At 51.7% G+C, this 10,455-nt stretch overlaps 1 protein-coding gene across 2 annotated transcripts in view; it reads left to right on the forward strand.

Moving 5' to 3' along the window:
- PNKD (paroxysmal nonkinesigenic dyskinesia) overlaps positions 1-10,455 on the forward strand; it is a 74,029-nt gene that overhangs the window by 59,285 nt on the left and 4,289 nt on the right. For both annotated transcript variants that reach the window (XM_010861179.1, XM_010861180.1), the window contains 4 exons: positions 8,421-8,536; positions 8,655-8,767; positions 9,352-9,410; positions 10,024-10,116. In XM_010861179.1, coding sequence (XP_010859481.1) covers positions 8,421-8,536; positions 8,655-8,767; positions 9,352-9,410; positions 10,024-10,116 — 381 coding nt within the window. The remainder of the gene's footprint in view (positions 1-8,420; positions 8,537-8,654; positions 8,768-9,351; positions 9,411-10,023; positions 10,117-10,455) is intronic.

A 10,455-nucleotide genomic window follows, 5' to 3' on the forward strand; every position in this document is an offset into this window, starting at 1 on the left:
ATTAGGGCACCAGGTAGAAGTTGATAAGGCGCAGCCACTGCCCCGGGGCTCAGCTGCTCCTGAGAGCCCCAGATGGAGCAGGGGAAGGCAGCTTTCTACCAGGATAATCAGGCCCTGGGTGCCGAGGTCCAGCCCCGGCTGATTCAGGGTATTCAAAGGAGAGACGGCCTAGGCGACTATTTATATGCTAATTAGAGATACAAAGAGTAATAGAATGAGGATAGCTCAGTAGGAAAATTCAGTGGAGAAAAGAGGCTGAGTAGCTTGGTTTACGCGGAAAATCAATATAACCCGTGACACCAGGTTAGCTCTGACCACGGAGGCCGCAGGCGCCCTCTCGAATAACGGAAGGTGCCCCACCTTAGACACCTTCTCGAGTGGGTCTTAGAAGCCCAGGCAAATAAATGGTTGCAGAGGATATCCACGCTCCAGATGGAGACTTCAGCCAGAAGTTAAAGGGAAGAATGACATGGGGAGACCAAGCGTTGGTGAGCAAGGCCTGTAGCTTTATTTTTAACAGGGGTTTATATACCCTAAGTTACACATAGAGGATAATAGGGGATGCAAAGTCAGCAGTTTTTGATCCTTATCAAAAACCAGGGTTTCTTTCCTGCAAATTTATCGTATACAAATGGTTTAGGTGATTTACATCATCTTCTGGCCAGAAGGCCTATTAACATTTTATGACTCTTGACAAGGACTTACAAACAAAGACTTATTTTCTCTAAGAGTAATTATTTTAAGGTTTGGCGCCATCTTCCGAAGATAAAATTGCATTCCTATAGGGCGGATGTGTAATGGGTTTACAACAAAGGAAAGAATTTATTACCTTAAGGGTCTAAAGTTACTAACACCAAGGCCACTACTTATTTTTTCTACATATCATCTATTAATTAATACACATTCAAGGATACAATTCAGGGGATGTGAAAACTTGGCAACAAACATTGGCTCATGAATGAAATCCTCTACTAGTCTTATTCTGACAGTTTCTAACTCTCTGAGAGGCTCTAAGCTATTTGAATATCTTAAGCTTCCCCTGCCTCTCGAGGCTGGGAGACTGTAAAGAATCATATGCATAGCTGTAGGAGTCCGGGTAAATTTGTCAGGCGAGTTAGAGAGCCATCTGAGGGGTTTGGATTTAAACACTCCTAATTGCCCAGGAACTTTATTAATTGGAGCTGTAAGTTAACTCTTTGACAGAGAGAGAGAGAGATGGTGGTAGGGGACAGCCCCCAGTAAAGTCAGAGTTGAGAGCACAAAGCAATAAAGTAGGCAGACTCTGGTTTTTTTGGGGGGTAGATGCTCGAGAATATCCGGGGGAACTCCTGAGGCTCGATCCCGCCTTTGCGTATGCCGAGCCTCCTTTCTCATGACCTTTGTCACGAGTGGAATGCCTCACCGCTCCCGGCACCTGGGGTTGAGCCCAGACCTGAAAAATGCTTGTATGTGTGTGTGTTAGTCGCTCAGTCGTGTCCAACTCTTGGGGACTACGTGGACTGTAGTCCCCCAGGATCCTCTGTTCATGGAATTTCCCAGGCAAGAATATTGGAGTGGGGTGTCATTCCCTTCTCCAGGACATTTTCCCAACTCAGGGATCGAACCTGGGTCTCCTGCTTGGCAGGCAGATTCTTTACCGTATGAGCCACCAGGGAAGCCGTGAAGGATGCTTTGGGTTCCTGCATGGCGCTGATTAGTAGGGACTGGGTAGTGTTCCAGTAAGTTAGAAAGGCCTGGAGGCTATTCCAGCCTGAGACCTGTGGGAGCCAGGCAGGACTGTAGTTCTGAAATTTTAATGAGCTATTTCAGGCATTCAGAAGACAGATAAAATAATACTCCCAGCTTAAGAAAGACAATGTTACAGACCCTGTGAAGCTCGGCGCCCACCTCCCCAGCCCACCTTCCCCCTCTCCCAGAGGAAACCCTACTAACCATGCTGACCATGCCTTCCCCTCGGCTGCCTTTATTCTTTTACTATTTACGTCTGCACACCAATGATGGTTTTGCTTGCTTTGGCCTTTGTTTTTTTCTCCTAGCCACACCACGCGACATGTGGGATCTTGGTTCCCTGACCAGGGATTGACCTGCACCCACTGGACCACCAGGGAAGTCCTTCTTTGGCATTTTAGGGAAATATTGTCAGGTTATCTGTTTGCTGTGGCCCATCTGTTAGCTCAGTGTTACGTTTGAGCTCTGTGCAGGCTGAGAGCTGGTAGCCTAAATCATTTACTCCCCTGACGTGTAGTTTTCGATGGTCGGAATATGTCATTATTTATTTGTCCATTGTGCTATCGATGGACATTTGGGATATCAACTTGTTCACTCTTGGGACACGGGGTTTCCATGGGGCCATATTGGGGAGGGGACAGAGGCTTGCCTCCTCCCGGTCCACAGAGGGCCTGCCTGGGGGTTGGACACTCTCCCCCCAGCCCTGGGGAGCCGCTGAAGGCTGTTGAGCAAGAACAGGATGCAGTCGAAAGTGGTGCTTTGGGAGCATGAGCATCTGCCAGTGGTTTGCAGTTTGGTTCAGTGAGTCAGAGAGCTGACTAGAGGAGGCTTTCCTTAGGGCCTCGCCAACAGTTTCTCTTTGCAGGGGTGAGCCCATGAAGGGAAATGAGAAATGGAGAGGAATTCTGTCTGAGTCACCGGGGAAAGGGTTAAATGGATGCTTGAGTTGTGAAACTAGGAGGGTGACAGCGCCTTTCCCAGAAAGAGAGGCAGCAAGGGGAAGAGCTGACAGGCATGGTTATAGACCCTGGTGATGCAGCCAGCCCGCCAGTGGAGGGGGAACGGAGCTCAGGGACTGGAGAGAAGCACGAGGAATCCTTTGTCTGCAAAGAACCAGGCCCCATGCAACCGGGTCCTCAGACCCCTCCCCCCTGCTCTGTGCTGCGATCCAGACCTCAGGGCCACAGGGGCCACCCTGGCCAGCACAGATCTTGGGTCTGACAGCCATCCCACCACCACCTTTCTCCATCTGCAACACCTCCTCTAGTCCAGGCCCTCGTCGTGTCCCTCACTGCGTGACTCCCCAGCCCCCTTCCCCTCCGCTCCAGTTCATTCTACCCTCCACACAGCAGCTGAGCAAGCTCTTAAAAAGGAAGTTAGAACATACGCTTCCCCTCTTTCAAACCCACCAGCAGTTTTCCACCCCCTCTCCATGGCCTGACCCCTGCGCACTTTGCTGACCCTTTCTCTGCCTACAGACTTCGAGGTCTCTTGGCAGCTCCTCGAATGTGCCCCACTAGTGCCTGTATAGGGATGTTGGTGCTGCGCCCCCGACAGTCAGTCAGCACCACTGGCTGCCCCATCTGTCTGTTCCCTGCTCAAGGATCGCCCTCAGAGAAGGAGCCTTTCCCAAGCACCCAGTCTACCGGGAAACCATCTTCCTTTCCCACCACAGTTAACCGCTTGCTTGTTGATTGTTTTGTTTTCCGGTTCAGTGTCTGTTGGCTGCTCCTCTCATTATGTTGGCAGGGAGCCATCTGCCTTGTTCTCTGCCTTCTGTACCTGGTCCAGCACGTGCAGTAAATATTTGCTGGTTAAAGCCAATGGAAGAGCAGAGCCTGGTTTACTGCAGCTTCTTACTGCACAGTCCCTGCCCTTGTACATCTTGATCTTTGTCGGAGGACAAAGTACGTGTACTAAGTATCCAACAAGGGAAGACAGGGAATGTTTACCAGTCCCTCCCAGATTGTGCACAGCCTTGTTCTAGCAGCTGTGAAGGGTGTCCGGCTGAATTTGGGAAGGAAACAGCAGTTGCTAAACACCTTCCACCCTTCAGCCCCTGGAGAAGGCTAACATTTGTCATCTTGTTTTATGTCACTTAATCCTTACACAGTCCTGCAGGGGTAAGTCATGGTATCCCTATTTTATAGATGAGAAGTCTGATCTGTGAGACCATTGACTAGCTCAAGGTCTCAGACCAAGGACGGCCCAAGTCGTGATGAGAACCCAGAGCTTCCTGTTGCCAGGGGTCCTGCGCTTCCCATAAGCCTAAATAGGAAGAAATGAAGTCAGGAACAGGGTCTAGATGCCAGGTGGTGGCTGGGTACAGAGGCAAGGGTGATTTTCTTTTCTTCTTTATTATTTTTAAAATTTTCATTTTGAAATCATCTCAGATTTGCAAACTTTGTGCAAAGAATTCCCATATACCCCCTCACCCAGTTCTCTGAAATGTTAACATCTTCCATAACCATGGTACAGTCATCAAAACCAAGAAATTAACATCCATCCAAACCGTTACCACTCTCCAGACTCCAGTGAAATTCCGTGCATTGTCTCCCCAACGTTCCTTTTCTGGTCTACAGTCCAGTCCAGGATATGTAGGTTGATCCAGCCAGTCCCATCCGTGCTGTGCCGAGTGTTTGTTGTCCCCGTGGCACAGCAGGCGGGAAGGCAAGAACCAGCAGCTCCCGCCAGCGCTCACCTGGTCTTGGTGCGCCTTCCCCAGGTTCTCACACGTCCTGTCCCCTTTCCTTCTTGGAAATGTCACTCCTCAAAGAGGCCTTCCGTGACTGACCATCAGATCTAGAATAGCAGCTCTTGTCCTCCTTCTCTGTCCTTTCGCCTTGTTTATTTTGTCATCTTCTCTGGACAGTGAAAGTGAAAATGAAAGTCTCTCAGTCAAGTCCAACTCTTTGCAACCCCATGGACTACACAGTCCATGGAATTCTCCAGGCCAGAATACTGGAATGGGTAGCCTTTCCCTTTTCCAGGGGATCTTCCCAACCCAGAGATCGAAACCAGGTCTCCTGCATTGCAGGCAGATTCTTTACCAGCTGAGCCACAAGGGAAGCCCAAGAGTACTGGAGCGGGTAGCCTGTCCCTTCTCCAGCAGATCTTCCCGATCCAGGAATCAAACCAGGGTCTCCTGCATTGCAGGCGGATTCTTTACCAACTGAGCTATCAGGGAACAGTATGTTTGTTTATTTATTTATTTGGCTGCCTCGGGTCTTAGTTGTGTTGCACGAGGTCTTCATTGCATCTTGTGGGATCTTTCACTGTGGTGCAAGGACTCAGTTGTTGTGGTGTGAGGGCTCAGTAGTTGTGGCCTGTGGACCTAGTTGCTCCATAGCGTGTGGGATCTTAGTTCCCCAACCAGGGATCAAACCAGAGTCCCCTGCTTTGCAAGGCGGATTCTTAACCACTGGCCCACAGGGAAGTCCCTTGACAGTATGTTTACTGTCCTGTCTGTCCTACTAGAGTAGAAGCTGCAAGAAAGCCAGGACTGTGCCTTACCCGCTGTGTGCCCAGAGCAGGCTAATAGCAAGGCCTCACTAAATATTGTGGAATGAGTGAAAGTAGGAAGTGGTCGAAATTAATTTTAAAATAAAACAAAAACAGGACCCATAAAAAACAGTCATGAAGACTCCTAAAGGATGGTAGAACCCCTCCACAGCGCATTCAATTTCCCAACTGAAACAAGTGCTCAGGCACACAGAGCTGGGACAGCAGTGATTCACCTTCAGCAAACTGTTACGGAAGCATGCTTGCTGCTGCTGCTAAATCGCTTCAGTCCTGTCTGACTCTGTGCGACCCCATAGACGGCAGCCCACCAGGCTCCCCCGTCCCTGGGATTCTCCAGGCAAGAACACTGGAGTGGGTTGCCATTTCCTGCTCCAGTGCATGAAAGTGAAAAGTGAAAGTGAAGTCGCTCAGCTGTGTCCGACTCTTAGCAACTCCATGGACCGCAGCCTACCAGGCTCCTCCGTCCATGGGATTTTCCAGGCAAGAGTACTGGAGTGGGGTGCCATTGCCTTCTCCGTGGAAACTGCTTGGTTTTGATCAAATTGCTTGCAGACAGATCAGCTTGCCCTTCCCAAAGGGCCCTCCCCTTGCCCCTGCCCCCCACAGACACAATAAACCTCTGTAGGGATTTGGGGTCCTTCATCCAGCATCCCAACTTCTACTTTTCTGTCTCAGGCTTGATCAGCCAGAATCCCACCCCCATTACTGCCTTGCTGTGTAAACCTAAACACTGACCAAACCAACCCACAGCCTAGCCTGTCACTCTCCTGTGAGCCCAGGGCCCAAGATGGCTCATTCTTCACAGGGCCCAGTATAAAATGGCATTTGGACCCCCTTGCTCAAAAAGCAAGAAAGAGGTGCCACATCCAATACGAAATTATGAAGACTTTCCTTTGTTCTACAGTCTCTTTCTCTTGACTTGCCATGATGTTTTTAATTTGCTACTTAATGTCATTTGAGTAGGGGAACATTTAAAATGTTAATTATTAGCATGAATTGTGCCATTCATTATATATCATGCAATGTCAATTTTAAATGCAAATATAAGAACACTTGGGGCTTCCCAGGTGGCTCAGTGGCAAATGAATCCACCTGCCAAGCAGGAGATGAGAGTTCAATCCCTGGGTCAGGAAGATCCCCTGAAGGAAATGGCTACCCACTCCAGTATTCTTGCCTGGGAAATCCCATGGACAGAGGAACCTGGCGAGCTACAGTCCATGGGACTGCAAAAGAGCTGGACCCGGCTTAGCGACTAAACAGCACCAACAGCAACAATAATGTGTGGGATCACTGAAACTACGTAGCTCACACTTCTTAGCCTGCACACAGATATGTGTTATGTTCTTACCAGAACAGTGGAAGTGTGGGGCAGACCTAACTCAGCTGTTTTTGTTTCACTTCTTGATGCATAGCACATTCTCAGCTCTCTCTACTTTCAGCTTTCCGATGAACGAGGAAGAGCTGGAAGGAAAAGGACAGATCCGTCGCCTCTTTCCTTTCCTTTCTGTAACAGCATCATTTGCAGCACTAATGGTAGGATTATACATAAGAAAGGATGTGGTAGGGTTCCTGTGTCTCTTAGAACACCATTGCCTCTTGATGCATTTTAAGCAAATTCCTTTTTTTATATAAGATTTTTTTTTTTTTAATGCGGACCATTTTAAAAGTCTTTATTGAGTTTGTTACAATATTGCTTCTATTTTACGATTTGGTATTTTGGCCACGAGGTGCATGGGATCTTTGCCTCCCAACCAGGAATCGAACTCACAACGCCTGCATTAGAAAGCAAAATTTTAACCACTGGACCACCAGGGACATCCCACAAGCAAATTCTAGTTTGAACCCAAAGTGTGGCTCACAGGTCAGCTATGCTAAGTCCCTTCAGTCGTGTCCGACTCTGTGCGACCCCATAGACGGCAGCCCACCAGGCTCCCCCGTCCCTGGGATTCTCCAGGCAAGAACACTGGAGTGGGTTGCCATCTCCTTCTCCAATCCATGAAAATGAAAAGTGAAAGTGAAGTCGCTCAGTCATGTCCGACTCTTATCGACCCCATGGATTGCAGCCTAACAGGCTCCTCCGTCCATGGGATTTTCCAAGCAAGAGTACTGGAGTGGGGTCAGCTAGTGCCCTCCAGCCCTTTACTCATAGAGGTACACTCACTTGTCTTCACCTTGGGTCTTGAATTCCCACACATAGAGGGTCCACCAGAATTCTGTGCTCATGGCCGTGGTGAACACGGTGTGTGAAGCAAGGTCAGGGCAGCAGGGACCGAGCAGACACGTGTGATGTGACATGATATGTGCATCACCCCTGCCCATGTGCACGTTCCGTTGTCCCATCAGACTTCACGTTCAAGACACAAGTTCAAAGAGAAAATCATTAAGGATTTCAGGATGGTGACAGCAGAGCGTCATGCCCAGTGTGGGGCCCTCTGTGACTGCCGGGTCGCACATCTGTAAAGCTGCCCTGTGTGCCAGAATCCTGTATTGGGGGACTCTGTCACTCACGAGTCCCCTCTGTTCCACGTGCCCCCTTTTCACTGTGTAGCCTAGAACGTGGCAGGTGGAGGGAGGGAGTGTGGTCAAACCATCCAGCCTCACTTCTGCTGGCTTCCTCCACCAAAGAGCCAAGCAGAGCTTTCTATAATTTCCCTAAGTGAACCCTGCTGTCTGCTGTCTCTGGGCCTGGGCCTATTGTTTCCTCTACCCTAGGGGTTCTCAGCCTTGTGGTCTCTGGGCCAGTAGCATCAACATCACCCGGAGCTTGTTAGAAATACAGAATCCTGGGCCCCACTCAAGCTGTCTAAGACTCAAAACGCTGGGATGGGGCTGAGGAATCTGGCCTTCAGTAGGTCCCACACGTGACTGCGACACACCGCTGCTCTGCCTGAAATAGGGTTCCCACCTCCTTGCGGCTTCCTAACTCCTGTACTGCTTTCACTGAATAAAGCCCTCATCCTCAGATCTCTTCTGTGAATTCCTCAGTTCACATCTGGCCTGATGAGCTTTGAGCTTGGGGTCTGTCTGTTTCATTTTGCATCTTTGTCCTGAGTCCTGAGCAAGGCAGACAGTCGGCACACGACAAGTGGCGGTGGAGTTGCACTGGCGCAGGGGGTGACCGAGGCAGTGGAGACGTGGGGCCTGGGCTGAGCAGATGTCCCGCCCCGCAGGTACAGCCTCTACACGCGCACCCGGCTCGGGTACCTCTTCTACCGCCAGCAGCTGCGCAGGGCTCGGAATCGCTACCCCAAAGGCCACTCCAGAACCCAGCCCCGCCTCTTCAATGGTGAGCTCTGGCTGCCCCAGGCCAGCAACCGCCCCAGGCTGTGCCCACCCACCCCATCTCTTTCCCCCAGTGGATGGGCTACCTGCCCTGCCCCCCAACCCACATCTCTGTTTCCCAGGAGTGAAGGTGCTCCCCATCCCCGTCCTCTCGGACAACTACAGCTACCTCATCATCGACACCCAGGCCCGGCTGGCTGTGGCTGTGGACCCGTCAGACCCTCAGGCTGTCCAGGTGAGGGGAGGATGAGGGCAGTGGGACCTGGGCTCACCTGGGGGGCTGGCAGCTTCTTGCTAGAGAGAGGCTGACCTTGCTCTCTGCCAGTGGGAGGTGCCCCCTCCATGTGCACTCACACAGCACACCCTGACCGCCACAAACACACGTGACCCACTGGGGAAGGGTCAGTGTGCAGGGTGTGGCCGGGGGAGGAGGGGAGGACAGCAGTGGGAGAATCAGAGCTGGAGGGAGAGTGGTGCTGACCCGGGGCTGTGGGTCTAGCCAGCTTCCTTCTGCCTCTTCCTCTCTGTGGCCCCCTCTCTGAACCTTGCTTTTCTTGCCTCTGTCTGTTGTGTTTGGGTCCCTTCATCATTCTCTCCATTTCTTACGTCTCTGTGTACATGTACCTGTGTGTCCACCTGCTCTGCCAGTCTCCCTCCACCCTGTGCCCGTGCTGAGGCTCAGGTGCCCCCCTTTATCCAACCCCCTCTTCCCTACCCCCTTCCCATTCTCTGGCTCCATCGCCTTCCCCACATCTCTCCCTGCTCTCCTCTCCACCCAGCATCCCGATCCCCAGCCTGACTACCTCCTCTCTCCCCCAGGCTTCCATTGAAAAGGAAGGTGTTAACTTGGTTGCCATTCTCTGCACCCACAAACACTGGTAAGGGGCTGAGGTGGGAGGTCTGAGTGCAGATCATCTTCCCTTGGCCGGCCCTGGCTCCGCTGGGCTTTCCAGGACTGGGACCCATGAGAACAGACTGGGCTATGGGTCAGGGGTCAGGCTGGGGGGCACCATCCTCATGAAGTCACTGGGGCACCAGGGGAGGGGGGGAAGAGGAAGGGACGGGTCTCCCCCTCTTCTACTTCCCAGGCTCCTGAAGCACCAGAGAAGGGCAGGGCAGGCATTTCTCTTTCATTCCATGGGCATGTCTGCTGGGCATGGGCAAACCTTGTCATCTCTTTCATCCAGGGAGGTTTTAGTCCAACAGGGGAGACAGCCCTGTGGGAAAGTATACAAACAATAACAACTGTGCAGCCAACACAGGGTTTGGGGGGCAGGGGCACTGGGTGGGTATGATGAGATCCACGTGGAGGAATTAGAGGGCAGGACGACAGCTTGAACAAAGGTCTGAAGTGGAGCGGATGGCTTGGTTCAGTCCAGGAACCAGGAGTCGCAGGGCTCAAAGCCCTGGAAGATGCTTTGTGAAGAAGGAGGCTAGGAAGCCCAGTGCAGTTGCCCCTTAAAGCCCCTGTCTGTCTGTGCCATCCTACAGGGACCACAGCGGAGGGAACCGCGACCTCAGTCGGCGGCACCAGGACTGTCGGGTGTATGGGAGCCCTCAGGACAGCATTCCCTACCTCACCCAGTAAGTCCCTGACCCAGGGGTGGGATGGCCCTGTCCTTCACCCTCATCCTTCAGTTATGTGTTTCAGGGCTGTCAGCAGTTGGATCTTTGCTGATGCCCTTCTTGGCCCTTCAAGGGCAGATCACAGCCCATCTGAAGCATAACACTGTCCACCCCACAACTGATCCAGCCATAGTCCCCCAAAGAGGAAGCAGGAGGGCTTGAATCTGAAGCCCTGGGCACTGAGGGGGCCCATCTTTCCCTGGTGGGGAAGCCCTGCTCCTGCACATCACCTATCCCCTTGGGCCTGGGCGGGGCGGGGGAGGGAAGAGGAGCGGGGCCCAAGTTCTAGTGCGTTGT

Source organism: Bison bison, unplaced genomic scaffold (genome assembly GCF_000754665.1).
Source record: "Bison bison bison isolate TAMUID 2011002044 unplaced genomic scaffold, Bison_UMD1.0 scf7180017864471, whole genome shotgun sequence".
Lineage (NCBI taxonomy): Eukaryota > Metazoa > Chordata > Mammalia > Artiodactyla > Bovidae > Bison > Bison bison.